Source organism: Ahaetulla prasina, chromosome 15 (assembly GCF_028640845.1).
Source record: "Ahaetulla prasina isolate Xishuangbanna chromosome 15, ASM2864084v1, whole genome shotgun sequence".
NCBI classification, from domain to species: Eukaryota; Metazoa; Chordata; class Lepidosauria; order Squamata; family Colubridae; genus Ahaetulla; species Ahaetulla prasina.
This window is the reverse complement of record NC_080553.1, coordinates 1,110,404-1,129,726: the sequence shown is the minus strand read 5'-3', so window position 1 is coordinate 1,129,726 and position 19,323 is coordinate 1,110,404. Positions and strand designations below refer to the sequence as shown.

Sequence of the window (19,323 nt, the reverse complement as noted above, 5' to 3'; positions counted from 1 at the left end):
TGGATAGTAAAAGAAGGTAGAAGAGGGGAGTGTTAAAAAGGGGGGTGGTGACTGGGCAGGCCCGACTAAATGTATATAACTGTACATTGAATGAATTGTTTGACATGATTGTAAAAATAAAACTTTTTTACTAAAAAAAAAGAAAATTAGCAAACCCAGGAATGCCTGCAATTCCGTTTTATTCCCTTGATAGTCTCTCAGTTGGATTCATTGTGGCTTTCTCTTTTCTTATACCCGGCACTGCCTTCCTAATTGTCTCCCAGGATACTATGGTGCGGGACAATATGGTGTCAATTTCCATCTCACATGATGAGCCCTCGATCTGGACCATGACATGTAGCTTCTTGGTCTTATTTGTATTGACCTGTCTAATGCTCGTCTCCCTTCATGGATTACTGCCTTGTCGTGGCGAAGGGGCTTGCATAGCTCAATGAAGCTATGAGCTATGCTGTGCAGGGACACCCAAGACGGACAGGTCATAGCGGAGAGTTCTGACAAAACGTGATCCACTGGAGAAGGAAATGGCAACCCACTCCAGTATCTTTGCCATGAAAACCCCATGGACAGTACAAAAAGGAAAAAAGATATGATGCCGGAAGATCAGCCCCTCAGGTCGGAAGGTGTCCAATATGCTACTGGGGAAGACCAGAGGGCTAGAACTAGTAGCAGCAGAAAGAGTGAAATGACTGGGCCAAAGCCGAAAGGACGCTCAGCTGTGGGTACATCTGGTGGTGAAAGGAAAATCCGATGCTGTAAAGATTTTTTCTCCATAGGAACCTGGATTGTAAGATCCATGAATCAAGGCAAACTGGATGTGGTCAAACAAGAGATGACAAGACTGAACATCGACATCTTAGGAATCAGCAAACTAAAATGGACAGGAATGGTGAATTTAATTCAGATGACCATCAGGTATACTACTGTGGGCAAGAATCCCTCAGAAGAAATGGAGTAGCCTTCATAATCAATAAAAGAGTAGGAAAAGCAATACTGGGATACAATCCCCAAAATGACAGAATGATCTCAGTTCGAATCCAAGGCAAACCATTCAATATCACAGTAGTTCAAGTCTATGCCCCAACTACTGGTGCTGAAGAGGATGAAATTGACGAGTTCTATGAAGCCCTACAGCACTTTTTTTTTATTTGCATTTATATCCCGCCCTTCTCCGAAGACTCAGGGCAGCTTATGTTAGCAATAGTCTTCATCCATTTGTATATTATATACAAAGTCAACTTATTGCCCACAACAATCTGGGTCCTTATTTTACCTACCTAATAAAGGATGGAAGGCTGAGTCAACCTTGATAGAATTAACACCAAAAAATGATGTCCTTATCATCATGGGGGATTGGAATGCTAAAGTAGGAAGCCAAAAGATAACCGGAATAACAGGCAAGTTTGGACTTGGAGTACAAAATGAAGCAGGGCACAGGCTAATCGAATTCTGTCAAGATAATACGTTAGTCATAGCAAACACTCTTTTCCAGCAACCTAAGAGATGACTCTACACATGGACATCACCAGATGGTCAACACAGAAATCAGATTGACTATGTGCTCTGCAGCCAAAGATGGAGAAGCTCTATACAGTCAGTAAAAACAAGACCAGGAGCTGATTGTGGCTCAGATCATGAGTTAAATGCAGAATTCCAGAGAATAGCTAGAAGAGATAAGAATGCATTCTTAAATGAACAGTGCAAAGAAATAGAAGAAAACAATAGAATAGGGAGGACCAGAGATCTCTTCAAGAAAATTGGAGATATGAAGGGAATGTTTCATGCAAAGATGGACATGATAAAGGACCAGAATGGCAGGGACCTAACAGAGGCAGAAGAGATTAAGAAGAGGTGGCAAAATTACACAGAAGAACTATACAAGAATGAGCTTAACATCCCTGATAACCATAATGGGGTGGTCACTGACCTTGAGCCAGACATCCTAGAATGTGAAGTCAAATGGGCCTTAGGAAATCTGAGCAACAACAAAGCTAGTGGAGGAGACAGTATTCCAGCTGAGCTATTCAAAATCTTAAAAAACGACACAGTAAAAGTGCTACACCCAATTTGCCAGCAAATTTGGAAAACTCAACAATGGCCACAGGATTGGAAAAGGTCAGTTTACATTCCAATTCCAAAGAAAGGCAATGCCAAAGAATGTTCAAACTATCGCACTATTGCACTCATTTCACATGCTAGTAAGGTTATGCTTAAAATCCTACAAGCTAGGCTCCAGCAGTATGTGGATCGAGAACTACCAGAAGTACAGGCAGGATTCCGTAGAGGCAGAGGAACTAGAGATCAAATTGCCAACTTACGCTGGATCATGGAGAAAGCTAGGGAGTTCCAGAAAAACATCTACTTCTACTTCATTGACTATGCTAAAGCCTTTGATTGTGTGGATCACAACAAATTGTGGCAAGTTCTTAAAGAGATGGGAGTACCAGACCATCTTATTTGTCTCTTGAGAAACCTGTATGCGGGCCAAGAAGCAAGAGTGAGAACTGGACACAGAACCACTGATTGGTTCAAAATTGGGAAAGGAGTCCAGCAAGGCTGTATACTATCGCCCTGCCTATTTAACTTATATACAGAGCACATCATGAGAAAGGCGGGGCTGGATGAATCAAAAATTGGAATTAAGATTGCCGGGAGAAATATCAACAACCTCAGATATGCAGATGATACCACTCTAATGGCAGAAAGTGAAGAGGAACTAAAGAGCCTCTTGATGTGGGTGAAGGAGGAGAGTGCAAAAGTTGGATTGAAACTCAACATTAAGAAAACTAAAATCATGGCATCCGGCCCTCTCAATTCCTGGCAGATAGATGGTGAAGAAATGGAGGTAGTGACAGATTTTATTTTCCTGGGCTCCAAGATCACCGCAGATGGGGACTGCAGCCAAGAAATTAAAAGATGCTTGCTCCTGGGGAGGAAAGCTATGGCAAATCTAGACAGCGTACTAAAAAGCAGAGACATCACCCTGCCAACAAAAGTGCGTATAGTCAAGGCTATGATTTTCCCAGTTGCAATGTATGGCTGTGAAGGTTGGACCATAAGAAAGGCTGAGCGCTAAAGAATTGAGGCCTTGGAACTCTGGTGCTGGAGAAGACTCCCGCGAGTCCCTTGGACTGCAAGGCGAACAAACAAGTCAATTCTAGAGGAGATCAACTCTGACTGCTCTTTAGAAGGCCAGATCCTGAAGATGAAACTCAAATACTTTGGCCACCTAATGAGAAAGAAGGACTCACTGGAGAAGAGCCAAATGCTGGGAAAGATTGAGGGCAAAAGAAGAAGGGGACGACAGAGAATGAGGTGGCTGGATGGAGTCACTGAAGCAGTAGGCATGAGTTTAAATGGACTCCAGAGGATGGTAGGACAGAGGACAGGAAGGCCTGGAGGAATGTTGTCCATGGGGTCACGATGGGTCGGACATGACTTTGCAACTAACAACAACAACAATATTCGTCTGGTAAGCCTCCTTGGCTTCCGTAGGTCTCTCCCCTCCTCGCCGGAGCTTCCAGGGCTGCAACCAGGGCCTCTGGTGGCTCAACAGGCTAATGCAGCCTATTATTAACAGCAACTGCTTGCAATTATTGCAGGTTCAAGTCCCACTAGGCCCAAGGTTGACTCAGCCTTCCATCCTTTATAAGGTAGGTAAAATGAGGACCCAGATTGTTGGGGGCAATAAGTTGACTTTGTATATAATATACAAATGGATGAAGACTATTGCTTGACATAGTGTAAGCCGCCCTGAGTCTTCGGAGAAGGGCGGGATATAAATGCAAATAAAAAAAAAAAATTTCTGGCTCCTGTGACGTGGGTCTTGCCTGGAAAATGGCAGACTGGCTGGCACAGCAGACCCTTGCCAAATGTCCCTTATGATCACACGGTTGGCATATCACATCTCGGTATCTACAGGCTGCCCAGGGGTGTCTGTCCCCACACCCTGCACAGGGAGGCTGTTTGTCCTCAGACTCGGGGTTGACTTTTTTATTTTCTGCCCGGAGGTGACATACGTCATCTTCCTCCTCCATTGAGTCCTCATGTTCGTCACTCTTTTTTAAAAAAATTTTTTAATAAAAAAGTTTTATTTCCATTTTCCAACAACCTATTCAATATACAGTCTCTTATTCAATATTAGTCATTAACTTTCATTTGTTACTTATTCGGACCTGCCCAGCTACCACTTCCTTTCTTAACACAACCTTTCCTCCTCCCTTCTCTACTTTCTTCTACTTTCTTCATCCTTCCTCTCCTTCACTTTTCTACTTCCTCTCCTCCTTCCCCACTCTTCTCTTCCACCCTTTCTAACCCTCTTTCTTTCCCCTTTCTTCTTCCTCTCTTTTCCCCCTCTTCTACCTCTCTCTTTCCTACCTACTTTCTTCCTTCACTCTTCCTTCACCCTTTCCATTCCCTTCTGAAATGGCAGCTGAGCAGCCCCGATTTCATTTCAAATTATTTCTATTTCTTAATTACATATCTTCAATCATTCCTTTACATTGATCCTTCATCTCCCCTCCCCTTCCCTCTCTCCCCTCCCGCCCCCCCGAGACTTCCTAGAACAAAGTACAGGGTATAAAATTAGCAATCATAAATTAAAATACAACATAAGTCATAATCAATAGTCACTCCTCTCTCTAAAACCTTAATGCCCCTTCCAGAAACAAAGAAGTACATTCTTCTTCCAGTCCATTATATATCAGTCCATTCCACTCCTAAAATCTTCAGAATCTTCCAATTAAATTGGTATTTCCAGTTCATCAATAAAATACATAGTTTTTAATATCCAATCTTCATCGATTAACACCAAATATATATCAATCCATTCCACTCCTGAAGTCTTCAGAATCTTATCGTTTTTAATATCCAATCTTCATCGATCAAGACCAAGACGATATTCCATCTTCCAGTATTCATCAGAAATTCTTTTATAATATACCTTTCTTCCTTAAACAGTCTCCCAAATATAATTCATATTTCCAGCTTAAATTCTTAAATTTTTATCCAATCTCCAAAAATAAAGAATATTCTATCTTCTCATATCTTTAATATCACTTACATAAATCAAATAACATTGCTAATATTAATATTTTTTCAATTTACCTTACATATGTCAAATAACATTATTAAAATTATACCTATAACTTATATTCAAAATATATCAATTATAACAATTAAATTCTGTTTAACCAAATACCAACATTACATCCATAATCCAAATTCATAAATTTTTCTATTTGTTCTCCAAAATTAAACGATATTCATCTTCCCATTCCTTTATACCTCACATATATCAAATAGTAACACCTATAACTTATACCCAAAATAGATCAGTTATAAAAATTAAATCCTATATATATATATTAAAAAAAGAAAATACCATCAAAATCACATCTTAAGCATTCTCCTTCCCCTTGTCTTCTATCTTACACATTTTCCACCATCTGCTCACCAATCAGCTTAACATCTAACAATAAAGAATTTCCAATCTTTAATATATTGGTGTAAAAATCTCTTGTTTAAAAACTTATTAAGAAAAGATAAGCCTCCAAAAGTTCCTATAAAATTTTTTTCCATATTTGAACTGAAGAAGTTTCCAAGATTTTAGTAGTAGTTAGTTCTGTTTGCTTAAGAGCCATTTTTAAACTGTAAAATCTACCAAAAAGAGGGGAAAAAAATCAATAAACTTTTCTTCTTAAACATTGTGATAAAGAAAAAAGTAAAAAGAAAAAAAATCATTAACAGTTCTTATTCATTCCATTTAAAAAGTAGCTTGTTATGTTCTTCTTATAGGTTCCACGCCAGCAGTTATAATAAGCATTTTCTTAACTTTCACTTCCAATACACAAAACGCCATTTGCTAAAATCTTCTTACAAGCAAATGCCAGCATGTTCGTCACTCTCTTGATGCACAGAAGTTTTTTAGCGCGAAGTTGGCGAACCGCTATTATTTTGAAGCGCTGCTGCTAACTTGCTAGGTGACTCCGCAGCTCAGGCTTCATCTAGTGCGGTCTGCAGAGTGAGGTTAGGCTTTACTAACAACCACCTTTGCAAGCTTATGTCCCTCACTCCACTAATAATTTGTTCTAACAGCACATTGTCCAGCTCCCTGAACTCACAGTGCACTGCAGCTTTTCTTAATGCCGCTATGTATTGGTTAACTGTTTCTTCCTCTTCTTGCATTTTCTGGTGAAATTCGCACCTTCTCATGAACTTTGACTGTACTGGCACGTAATGTGCCTGAAGCACATTTTGTAGTGTTGGCCAGGTTACTGCCTATATGGCTGTGGCCGCAATCAATGCCTTCATGGTGTTGAAAACTTTGGACCTGCAATAACTGAGGAAGAGGACCCTCTTCCTGTTATCAAAGAGACCGAGGAGATCGTTGGCCTCCGTGAAACGCTCGAATCTCTGCGTGTACGAGTCCCACTAGTCTGTGGCTGAGTTGAACCGTGCGGGAGGAGCGAGGGTGGTCATTTTGGCTTGAAACGGGATGTGCTCAGTTGCGCTGCTAGATGATTCTCGATTCCTCTGGCCACGGTGGTGACTCTGATCAGCTCTTTTTGTTCCACATTTCTTCCAATCCCACCTTCGTCGCCAGTGTTGGAAAGGTCGATGGAAGAGGAGGACAATTCTCAGTAACAACAGCTCTTTATTAATATAACACTGAAACCCAGCAGCTGGCTCGTTGGACAGCTTGCCCTTTTATTGGGAGCTGTCAGACAGCTCGACCAATCAGATTTGAGTATTTTCCCGCCAGTTTGGTGTAACCTTCGCCCACTCCTATTTAATATGTAACAGGAGGGTTAGGTAGGGGGCTGAGCCTAACATCTTTTTTTGGCTGCCACCAGAAATGTCCCCACCCCACCCCAGAGAGCTTGTGGTGGGAACTGTGTGTGCCAGTCGATGCATTTGGCAGCTTCTCATCCCTCTTCACTGGTGTTTCTGTACAAGGCCAGGTGTCCTTCCTCACCTGCCGTCCTTTTGAGGGCATTTTCACTGCCAGCCTGATCACTTTTTCTTGTTCGCTTTATTGGTTTTTACCTTGGTTTCTCTGTTGTATGGAGCTCTGGTTTGGGTTAGCTTTAATTGCATTTTTATTATAACTTTTATTATAACTCGGTGGTTTTTCAAAGCTACCCCCACCAAGGCAGAAACAGACTAAAGAAGCAAATCACATGAACCAAATTATTTTGCATTTTTTGCACTTCTGTTCGGGAGATTTACCTGATCATTTTGGCTGCTGAAATGACTCCAATCAGGGAGAAATGGTCCAAATGAAATTGGTGCTTCAAGAGGTTTCTACTCCATGAACCTCTTCAAACCTCCCAGACCCCCATTTGAGAAATGTTCCAATTCCAGGAGGGAATATTGCTCGATTCCATCAATCTTGCCCCCACCCCCCAGGTCTTCCTGTGGATTCCTTCAGAAACCTTTTGCAAGGTATGGTATATTACTATATATACAGCAGAGCCTGAGATTCCTCATGTGCTCTCCCGCTGGTCTTGCTCCCATTCAGGCCCCTTTTGACCTTTTGATCCCTTCTTTTCCATGGCACATCCATTTGCCTTCACACACACACACACATATTGCCCCACCCCAAAGCTCTTTCACCCCCTTACTGTTCCTTGTGCTTTTATCCCAACCTCAAGACCAGCCATGTGCCACTCGGTTTCTGTTCTGTGCTGAACCTCTGGCATTTCCTTTCATTTCAGAGGCTTCCCCCTTGTCACACTCCACTTATCCCACACAGCAACCAACCTCTATATTCACCTAAAACATTCCATAATTCACACTTATTGTATATGTTTTCTAAATCAAAGGAGGTGTAATAGACATTCATGTCTTCCTTAGCGAATGTAGGGCAGCAGCCACACTGCACTTCCCAAATGTTGTTCATTTCTACCTGTGCTTTTTCGGATCAGAAGCCTCACAAATCCACCTTTGCATTCACTGTTGCTACTTTTCACTTCCAGTCAGGGCTGAATGAAGACAGCTCCCAGCTATGGCTCCGATTTGGTGTTCCAGCAGGAATTGTGAGTCCAGGAAAACCCCAAGTCACTAACATACTCTTTCCAGCATTTCCTCAGGTTTCCCCAATGACTACAGGGACACTCCTCTTCAACCTCCCCCTCCCCACCCATCTTTCTCAGCCAGGTTTGCTTCAGATAATCCTTGCTACAACCATCGTTTCCTACCATCTCATGGAAAACTTGCATCAACTTACTGTCTTCATTCAATTTTGAGCTACCAATGGCAGCATTTGGCTGGTGTAACCTCTGGCTTTGGTGGCCGATGGACCCTGACATGCCTGATGTTTGTGTTCAATCTCCCGGCAGGCTTCCGGTTCTCTAAGAACAGCACCCAGACTCTGGAAGAGAAAGGCTGGATGTACCATCGCATCTTGGAAGCTTTTCGCTTTGCCTACGCCAAGAGGAGTTTACTTGGGGACCCTGCATTTGTCAACCTTACAGAGGTAGCTCCGTGCCCTGCTCTGCTCCTTTCCTACCCTCCTCCCAGGTGAACAGAGTCGAGTGACTCCACTGCATTTTGCTGGGGGTCCTGAGCTGAGAGACAAGCTGGCCATAACATTAGTTCCTCAGAAAAACCCAAGGAAGGCCATCAGCCAGTCAATTATCACTTGCCTTTCCCTGTAGGGTTTCTCTTCTGTTCTTCCATCTAGGTGATCAGAAACATGACATCAGAGTCCTTTGCCAACAGCCTGCGGGTCAAAATCACCAACACTACCCATAACATCAGCTACTATGAACCAGATTACTACACTCCAGAGCATGCTGGGACATCCCACGTCTCGGTCGTAGCTGAGGACGGCAGCGCGGTCTCGGCCACCAGCACCATCAACCACTAGTGAGACACCAAGATGGAGTGGCTGCTGGAGATGGGCTCAGCCAGGCTGAGAAGATGCCTTTCCCAGCAGGGTCAGGGCTGAGGGGCTCTGGAAGGACCGTTCTCCAAATCGTGGCTTTTCCTCCCCAAGCCCCAGGCTCCCGAAGCCAAGAAGTGGGAACGGCCCATAGTGGCTGGAGAGAAGCCAAAGGAACTGGCCCCATAGCATCTGGATGATTGCCCACCCAAATCTTGATCTGAGCGTTCATCTTTCTGGATGGCATTGGGGGTCTGTGTGTGTGCTTGTGTGTGCATGAATGTGTGTGTGCTTGTGTGTGCATGAATGCGCAAGCAGGAGTGTTGTTCTGTTGTTTTGTTTTGTTGGGAAGAGCTAGTTGTGTTTGTTTTTTTCCAAAGAGCCCTCAACTGGAGCTGGAGGGTGCCCATCTTTGCTTGCCACTCCCTTATTGGCTAGGCAGCTGTCCCTGCCCACCTTCCCACAGCCCCACTTCCATTGTGCCCTCTGCCCTTGCTCCCCACAATCTTTCCCCTGCCCCTCTTCCTGAATTGGCTGGGGGTGCATGACATGCTCCTTCCCCAGATATGTCCTGACATGACCCCACCCCCTCTGCTGCTTTCCTTCCCCCTCTAGACAAGCCCTGACGTAGGGAAACACTTACGTCCCCCAGGCCTTTGTATGCCAGTCAATCAGGTTTTTGCACCAGCCTCGTTTTGCTAAGCTTGGGTGGAGAAACCTCCGACAGCTCCTTCTGAGAAGAGGGCTGGTGATGCCTGGGCCCTGTGCGGGGACAGCAGGACCCCTGTGGCCTTGGAGCTTTGGCATTTTCAGGAATGGGTGGCAGGAAAGCTGGGTGCAAAGAGGAGCTGCTGTATGGACCCCTTTCTCTTGCCCACCTTCGCAGCTTCGGCTCCGACCTCCGTTCCCCTGTGAATGGTATCATCTTCAACAACGAGATGGATGACTTCAGCTCCCCCCACATAGTGAATGGCTTCGGGGTCCCCCCTTCGGTGGCCAACTTCATTGCCCCAGGTAAGGCTTTGCTTGTGCACTTCTCCACAAAGCATCCAGCCCCCTCCAGCCTCCTCTCTGGGGAGGGGTCTCCTCCAGGCAGCCTCTGCATTCCCCCTCCCCCCTCGGTCCCTTGAGCTCCCTGTGCCTCTGCAGCCATGGAAGGAGAGGCTCCGCTGCTTCCCGGGAGTGGGCCAGGCTGAGCTGACTCCCAGTGGTCATGGGGGTCTGCAGGGGGTGGTCAAAGGAGTCAAGATGGCAGCCACCTTGGGAATGCGACTGCCCAGCTGGGCCACATTCCAGGCAGAGCAGAGAGAGGTTGAGGGGAAAGACGAGAGTCGGAGGGAGGGAACAGCTCTCCCCTGGGAGTTCCCGGAGGAATTCTTGAATGGTGCAAGGTGGCTGCTGGAGTTGGGCCAGAGTTATTTATTTATTTGTAGAATTTACAGGCTGTCTAGAGATGAGAAACCATAAAGGAAGCTGCTTAGAAGAGCCTCAAGGGCTCTCCTTGGTTTCTGGAGCCTGACAATAATGCAGCCTGCGGGTTCCAAGCCCTTTTCCTGGTTTGCCGTTTGAGACTCTGAGATTGATTCTGAGATTTCTCTGATTGTTAGAGATCCATACATAAATTCCCTTTGTTCGCCTGCAATCCTGTTGCTTTCTGAGAGATTAATCTATTTTCTCCAAGGGTCTTTTATACAGATCAGAATAATACTGGTAGAAAAAAAACGCATGGAGACATTGTTCTTAGCCCTATTTAATGTTAGCTCTGAAGATTTTCCTTCAGGCACTCACTGCCGATTTGAGCCGCATTCTGAGCTTTATTTTTTTTTCCTTATCCCCCTCCCCAATTAATTGCTTTCCAGATATTTTTCTCTTCCCAGTATTCTGGCAATGGTTACTTTTTACAGGTCACACAAATGCCTTTGCTTTTGTCTTCGCTTAGTCTTTGATTGCCCTTTCAGAAGGTCTGAACCAGTGGTCGGTTTCTACTGGTTCTCCCTGGTTCGGTGAACCGGTAGTGGCGGCGGGGGGAGGCTCTGCCCACCCACCCAGATGTCATCACGGACGCTCTGTGCATGCGCAGGAAGTTCTGTGCATGCGCAGAAGCACCACAAGCACTCACAGTTCTGAACCAGTAGTGAAGCTAAGTGGAACCCACTACTGGTCTGAACCCCACTTACAGCACAGACTCCCAACTGCAACTGACCCTCCAAGGACTGCATCAGAAGCCCTGGATACACAGACCGACCATTTGCATGGTTCCTTTGTCACTCTATTGTGGGAATCACATTTCTCCCTTTATGGCAGGGGAGATTTTCCCTGATTTGGGGAGAGGAACCGCTTCCTTGTGTTGATTGCAGTGCCCTCTAGAGGTTCCCTGATTCCCTCTGTTGCTTACAAAACGGGGATTCAGCTTGTATCTGAGGCTCATCAAGAGGGATAACAGCGCTATGAAGTTGCCTAGAAAGCAACTTGCCAAAGGGAAGATCGTAGGAAGGGCTCCCCCCTGTTTCTCGTAGGATTTAGTGCTCAGAATATTTTCCCCTTGAGCCTGTATGATCAGCTCTTACCCAATCACCCAACCACTGCATCAGAATATAGGGTGACAGCAGACAGAGAAGGGTCAACCCCAACTGCTTAATTCAGCCATGGTCCCTGCCATCCAGACCAGCACCCAGAAGCCCTGCTTGGGGACTTGCCCAAGGGAGCTCTGTCGCAGGCCTGAGAGAAGAGAGCCTTGCAGGTCTGTAAAAGCACAGCAAGGACTCTGTTGAAATGTAAGTTGCTGGTTGGCCAACCCCTCCCATGTGCTGTCACCTGTACAGGAGCAAAGGAAGGGCTGATGGGAACCAGCCCATAGTTCACAGGATATTTACTACTACAACTATACTGGCTAGTGGTTTAAGTGGCATGTTTGAGGACCGTGTCTACCAATGCATCTCACCTGGCTCCATCCCCAACAGGTAAACAACCTTTCTCATCCATGTGTCCGACTATCCTGGTGGATGAGAAGAACAAAGTCAGGATGGTGGTCGGTGCTTCTGGAGGGACAAAAATCACAACAGCCACAGCCCTGGTGGGTCATGCTGGGTAGGCTGAGGGATGCTTTTGGAGACCACCTCGTCTTGCTCTTTCAAGAAACCCTGGACCCCGTAGATTCTCTTTCAAATGGGGACAGGCAGTACTCATGGGCACCAGGGCAATTTGTGGGCATCTCTCTCTATGACTCCTTTTTCTCTATGCGGATAGCAATGTGCCTACCAGGACCTGAGATTTTCATAGGTCAACTGTGGAGGACCCTTAAGGAGGGCCTGGCAATAGGAGAGAAGGTTAGCTGAGGTTACTTGAAGTCTGCAAATGGGGTTGAATAGATCCGGTGAAGGGGATCTATGTGGTACTTGAGAAATAGAGAGAGAAGTGGCTTCCAAAGGAGATGCCTGGAATTCTCACCAGGTTTTCCATTCAGATTCTTGAGCATCTTTGAAGCTCTGTTAAAGTTTGTCTTTCTGGGGAAAAAAGGACATTTAACCCACATAGTTACATCAATTTTGTGCTCTTTGCCATAGAATGAATATCTATGCTTGGGTTTAGCTGCAGCCATGAATGGCGGAAGTTGAAAGGAAGATGGAGAGAAAAGGTTGACTGGTGTCTCTCATCTAAAGTTAGGTTTGGATTTGAAAGCCCCCCAAAACTGACAGTTTGAATTGTAAAATTGGAATCGCAGACCTTGAAAAAGGTTTCAATTCACCCCATGTTGAAATTCTTGGTGGCATTGAGCTTTCCATTCTTATCTATCTTGCACTCGGCCTCTTGGGGGAAACAGTTGTTGGTTAAAGCAATGATCAAGTACATCTCAAAGCTCTTTGGCAAGACAAAGCAGCTAAAGCCTCTCTGGTCTCTCCCAACTCATCCTGGATTCATGGATCCCTGGAAAGAACATCAGCTTCAATCCTGCCAGGTGATGCTTGGAGACCTAATCCCGTACCTCTTCTTTTGTGCAGACCATCATCAATGCCCTGTGGCTTGGCTATGATGTTAAGGCTGCTGTGGAGGAGCCGCGAGTTCATAACCAGTTGCTCCCCCCAGTTACACTTCTGGAGAAGGATGTGGAAAAGGTCTGTTTTAATAATGGAAAGAGCCGGGTTGGGGTTTAGCCCAAAGGGGGTCAACAGTGGAAGGGCTCTCGTTCAGGAGCGTCTTTCCCACCTCTGTCACATGGTTGTGCAGTTAGGCAGCCTGGGGAATCAGAGGGCAATAATTCTGAAACACATGCAGAGCCTCAGGTTGGGTGAAGTGGCTCCCTTTAGCTCACAGTGCTTCCCGAGTTGTCCAATCCAGCTGACAGGTAACTTGTGAGAGAACATCCCTGAGACCATAGCTGGGAGCAGCTTGTCTGAGCACAGCCATCTCTGTCCCCCAAGGCAAAATAGTGTGATATAAGAAAATGCTCTTGGATCTCTTGAAGATAATGGTGCGTAACCTGGTTTTTCCTTCCTGGGTCTAGGAAATTGAAGAAGACCTGGTGAAAAGGAAACATGAAGTCAAGAGAACCGATGAAGGTGCTGTGGTGCAGGCCATTCTCTGGACTGAAAATGGTTGGGCTGCAGCCTCCGATTCCCGGAAAGGTGGCTTTCCAGCAGGATACTAAGCTGGCCGGCTACACGTTGCTCAGAAGGTCCAAGCTTGACTGGCTCACCACTTTCTGCAGATCTCTGGAGCAAGCGATTCTGTATCTCACCAATGTGGGGTGTGGGGTAGATTTATAATGAACATAGGATAATGAGATGACCATATGACAATTGTGCACTGCTTCATTGACAAACACTATAGATGTAGAGATATGGGGGGGGGGAATCCAGCTGTTGGAATAGAATAGAATAGAATAGAATAGAATAGAATAGAATAGAATAGAATAGAATAGAATAGAATAGAATAGAATAGAATATTTTTTATTGGACACACAAGGAATTTGTCTTGGTGGATATGGTCTCAGTGTACATAAAAGAAAAGATACGTTCATCAAGAATCATAAGGTACAGGAAAGCATGACCAGCGCCACGACGAAATGGTCGCTTACTCCGATAGCTCTGGGGTAAGCGCCAAAATCCCCCCCCGAAATGGGGATCCGTTGCAGACTATAGCTGCCTTGTAGTGGCAGCGAAGAATGGCAGAGTCGCCGGAGCGATCAGGAAGGCAGCAAACTCCCTGCAGCCCCGGTCTTTTTCCCCCGACCCATTGGGGAGGAATGGCAGCTGACATTAGCTGCTACAAAGTAGGAGACGGCCACAAGAATCGGGCAGGAGGAAGAAGCATTTTCAAAGAACAGAATATCAAAGTCGGTGAGTTGTCATCAGCTCACGGAGGAATAAATGCTTAAAAAAACACACAAGCTTTGAAGAAATTTGGAACTAGCGGCTAAATTTAATGGAAATTGAAAATGGAAGAAAATAAATTAAGGATACCCTAAACTTTGAAGGAGAGGGCTTGGAATGGAAGTCTAGAGCCCTAACTAACGGAAAGAATCAATTTAAAGAATATTTAAACTTTGAAAAGAGATGGCTTGGAACGGAAGTTAAGAGCCCTAATTAAACAAGAAAGGAAAATAAACACCACTTAATTAAGCATGTTTTGAGACCCCTGGAAGTTTTGATGGACTATTCAAGATATAAAAGAAATAAGAAAAAGAAGTCAAAGGGAATTCTATTTTAGACTTTAATGGGATACCTCAAATCCCTCTATCCTCTGAAATTTGTGATTAGAAGAAAGTTAAAGAAACTATTAAAATGGGATAAGACTTGGAAAAAGGAAAATAAGCGGAGACAAAGGGAAGGCGTGGTTTATCTTTTCAGAAATTAAAATGGATACTGTGTTAATTGCGACTGTAATTCAAAATATATTTAAAGATAGAAGAAAAATGAAAGTAAGAAATTGTTTTTTGAGATTTTAAAAGAATTTTAGTGTGATTTTAAGATGCATTTAAGAAAAGATGCTGGATTAGAAAATTGACTTTTATGATTTAACATACTTAAGAAACAACAAGAAACTTAATTGCTACCTAAAATGGCTACTTAGTTATTTGTGGTCTGCAACTGTACTAAAGAGTGACATCTAGAGGCTGAGGAAGAAAAGTAAGAGTCGAATAGATTTTGTTTTAGGACCATTCCCATGAAGATTGATATGCTGTTATGATTGCATGACAGCTTTAAGAAAGGATTTTGGATGCCTGCCTTTAAATTGAAGATCTAAACAGAGAACTTTGTCATCTAAACAAGAATACAAGTGATAACTATGGAATAACAAGACTTTGGATAAGAAAGTTGGTTTATATGATTTGAAATTTTAAAGAATATTGTTACTTATGATTTGCAACTGTATTAAACAGTGATTTCTAGAGGCAGAGGAAGAATGCGAGAATCGAATAGTCTTTGTGATTTCAGGACTATTCCCATGAAGATGGATAGGTTGGTGTGATTGCACGACTGCTTCAAGAAAGGATTCTGAATGGCTGCTCTTAGATCTATACTAAAGATTTTAATAGAGAATTGTATATTTATGCAAGAATACAAGTGACAATTATAGAATAATTTTTAAGGATGTTTTGGGGAATGAGGGAAAGATTACAGATTAAAATGGGGAAAGAGGGAAATGAGTGTTAAAGAATTTATTTCGAGGAATAGGCTATTTTTTTCTGCTTTTTTTTCCTAAGAATATGTAAGGAATTTAAAATGTTTAGTGATAAAACTTCCAAGGGAATAGTCGAATATAATAAGGGAACTATTGGGAGAAACAAGAAATAACCACCCCTCGCAATTTTAAGCTGGTTTTTTTCTTATTGAGAATTGATGATATGGAAATTTTTTAAGCATACGTTATTTAGAGGCAGAGGAAGTTGATAAGAGGGAATAGTCTTTGTGATTTCAGGACTAATCCTAAGTAAGATAGAAATGTCTATATGATTGCAGGGCAGCTTTACGAAAGGGTTTTAGATGGTCTGACCTCTGATTAAAAGCAATACAGATACGTTTAAATTTGTGGAATTTAAGAAGTTAACAGAAGAATTATTAATGATGTTTTGGTGAATTTAAACATGGGGACTAGACTTCATTTAAACTTTAACAGGATGGAATACAATTTTACTAGATATGTGCAATTATTATTCATTTGAATGAAGGAGAAGAAAATATATTGTATAGAATACAATGGGGGATGAAATTTGAAATATGTGTAAGGATGTACCTGACTGACAATCTGTTCACAATGATTCTTTTTACTATTATGTTTATAAAAAAAATTAAAAAAAAACTTTTTGAAAAAAAAAAAGAATCATAAGGTACAACACAGTGGTGAAATGTAAAATTTGTTACTACCGGTTCTGTGGGCATGGCTTGGTGGTGGTGGGAGTAATGTGAGTGGGTGAGTGTGGCCAACTTTTTTTTTTTTTACTTTTAAAAGCATTTTTTTCTACAACCTCTCCAGCCAAAGAGGTTGTAAAAAATGCTTTTAAAAGGCTCTAACAATCCCAGCTGAGCTGCGGGATCATCAGAGGCTTTTTTTAAACTTTTAAAAACATTTTTTCAGCTGAAGAAAAAATGCTTTTAAAAGTTAAAAAAAAATCTCTGATGATCACCCGGCTCAGCTGGGCATGGGGGGGGGGAAAGAGGGGGGGCAGGGATTTTTGCTACCAGTTCTCCGAATTTCACCCCTGGTACAACACTTAATGATAGTCATAGGGTACAAATAAGATATCAGGAAACAATCAATATCAATATAAATCATAAGGATACCAGCAACAAAGTTACAGTCATACAGTCGTAAGTGGAAGAAGATGGGTGATGGGAACGATGAGAAGATTGATAGTGCAGATTTAGTAAATAGTTTGACAGTGTTGAGGGAATTATTTGTTTAGCAGAGTGATGGCGTTTGGGGAAAAACTGTTCTTGTGTCTAATTGTTCTGGTGTGCAGTGCTCTATAGCATCGTTTTCAGGGTAGGAGTTGAAACAGTTTATGTCCAGGATGTGAGGGATCTGTAAATATTTTCACAGCCCTCTTCTTGATTCGTGCAGTATACAGGTCCTCAATGGAAGGCAGGTTGGTAGCAATTGTTTTTTCTGCAGTTCTAATTATCCTCTGAAGTCTGTGTCTGTCTTGTTGGGTTGCAGAACCAAACCAGACAGTTATAGAGGTGCAAATGACAGACTCAATAATTCCTCTGTAGAACTGGATCAGCAGCTCCTTGGGCAGTTTGAGCTTACTGAGTTGGCGCAGAAAGAACATTCTTTGTTGTCCTTTTTTGATGATGTTTTTGATGTTAGTTGTCCATTTTAGATCTTGCGATATGGTAGAACCTAGAAATTTGAAGGTTTCTACTGTTGATACTGTGTTGTCTAGTATTGTGAGAGGTGGAAGTATGGAAAAGTTTCTCTTAAAGTCTACCACCATTTCTACGGTTTTGAGTGTGTTCAGTTCCAGATTGCTCTGGTCACACCATGAGGCTAGTCTTCGACCTCCCGTCTGTATGCGGATTCATCGTCTCAAATGAGACCAATCACTGTTGTGTCATCTGCGAACTTCAGTAGTTTAACAAATGGATCATTGGAGATGCAGTCATTGGTATACAGAGAGAAGTGGGGAGAGCACACAGCCTTGGGGCGCCCCTGTGCTAATTGTACAGGTATTTGATGTGATCCTGCTTAGCTTCACCTGCTGCTTCCTGTTTGTTAGGAAGCTTGTGATCCACTTACAAGTCTGTTCAGGTACCTGTAGCTGGTTTAGCTTAGTTAGAAGAGTGTCTGGAATGATGGTATTGAATGCTGAACTAAAGTCCACAAAGATGACCCTTGCGTAGGTCTTTGAAGATTCAAGATGTTGTAGGATGTACTGCAGAGCCATATTAACAGCATCATCTGTTGATCTATTTATTTATTTTATTTATTTATTTATTTGTTTATTTTGTCACAACAATATATGTAGGAATCATACAAATTATTATATAGTATATAAACATATATGGGTAAATATAAGGAGGTAAGCATATATATAGAAAGAAGAAAAGAAAAACAATAGGACAGGAACAGTAGGCACGTTTGTGCACTTATGCACGCCCCTTATGGTCCTCTTAGGAATGGGTTGAGGTCAATAGTAGAAAGTTTTTGGATAAAGCTTTTAGGATTATGGGAAGAGACCACAGAGTCAGGTAAAGTGTTCCAAGCACTGATGATTCTGTTACAGAAGTCATATTTTCTGCAATCTAGATTAAAGCGGTTGACATTAAGTTTAAATCTATTAGTTGCTCTCGTATTATTGCAATTAAAGCTGAAGTAGTCTTTAACTGGAAGGACATTACAATAGATAATTCTGTGAGTTAAACTTAGGTCTTGTCGAAGGCGACAGAGTTCCAAGTTTTCTAAGCCTAGGATTTCAAGTCTGGTGGGATAGGGTATTCTATTGTTTTCAGAGGAATGGAGAACTCTTCTTTTAAAATATTTCTGGACACGTTCAATTGTATTGATGTCAGAGATGTGGTGAGGGTTCCAAACAGACGAGCTGTATTCTAGAATTGGTCTAGCAAATGTTTTATATGCTCTGGTTAATAGTGTGGTGTTTTTGGAAAAGAAACTGCGCAAGATTAGGTTTACAACTCTTAGAGCTTTTTGCTATGTAGTTGCAGTGGGCTTTGGCACTTAGATCATTTGACATGAAAACTCCAAGGTCTTTAACGGGATGGGGTCATCTGTAAGGTAATGTCCATCTAGTATGTACTTAGTTTTGGGTTCTTTTTCCTATATGTAAGACTGAGCATTTGCTGGTTGAAATTTGAGCTGCCAATTTTAGACCAAGCGGTTAGATGATCAAGGTCGTTTTGAATGATAGAAGTATTGTCTGTGGTGTTAAATAGTTTGACATCATCAGCAAAGAGAACACAATTACTTGAGATATGGTCACAAAGATCATTAATGTATAGTATAAAGAGTGTTGGTCCAAGAACGCTGCCTTGAGGAACGCCACTCTTGACAGGAACAGGATTTGATAGAGCATTGCCAATTTTGACCACTTGTTGTCTGTTAGACAGAAAAGCAGATATCCATTTGTGGAGGGGTCCTGAGATGCCATAGGATATTAGTTTTAGGAGAAGTTTATCGTGTACTACTGAGTCGAAAGCTTTGCAGAAGTCTATGTAGATTGCATCTATTGATTTGCCTTGATCAAGATTTGATGTCCATATGTTTTTGCAGTGAAGAAGTTGTAAGTTACATGATAATTTTTTTCTGAAACCAAATTGTTCGTTGGAGAGTAGGTTGTTTCTAAGTATGAGGTAATGGATTGATTGATGATAGATTCCATGACTTTGCAGGTGAAACAGCAAAGGGAGATCGGTCTGTAGTTTTCGACTAAACTGGGGTCTCCTTTTTTGAAGATAGGGATGACTGTGGCTAGTGACCAA

The 19,323-nt window shown here is 42.8% G+C and overlaps 1 protein-coding gene across 1 annotated transcript in view; it reads left to right on the top strand.

Moving 5' to 3' along the window:
• GGT1 (gamma-glutamyltransferase 1) overlaps nucleotides 1–13,623 on the top strand; it is a 32,173-nt gene extending 18,550 nt beyond the window's left edge. Inside the window, exons 8-13 of the mRNA XM_058158277.1 lie at nucleotides 8,340–8,476; nucleotides 8,684–8,868; nucleotides 9,771–9,898; nucleotides 11,845–11,957; nucleotides 12,883–12,996; nucleotides 13,386–13,623. Coding sequence (XP_058014260.1) covers nucleotides 8,340–8,476; nucleotides 8,684–8,868; nucleotides 9,771–9,898; nucleotides 11,845–11,957; nucleotides 12,883–12,996; nucleotides 13,386–13,529 — 821 coding nt within the window. The 3' untranslated portion in view covers nucleotides 13,530–13,623. The remainder of the gene's footprint in view (nucleotides 1–8,339; nucleotides 8,477–8,683; nucleotides 8,869–9,770; nucleotides 9,899–11,844; nucleotides 11,958–12,882; nucleotides 12,997–13,385) is intronic.
• Nucleotides 13,624–19,323: the final 5,700 nt, after the last annotated feature.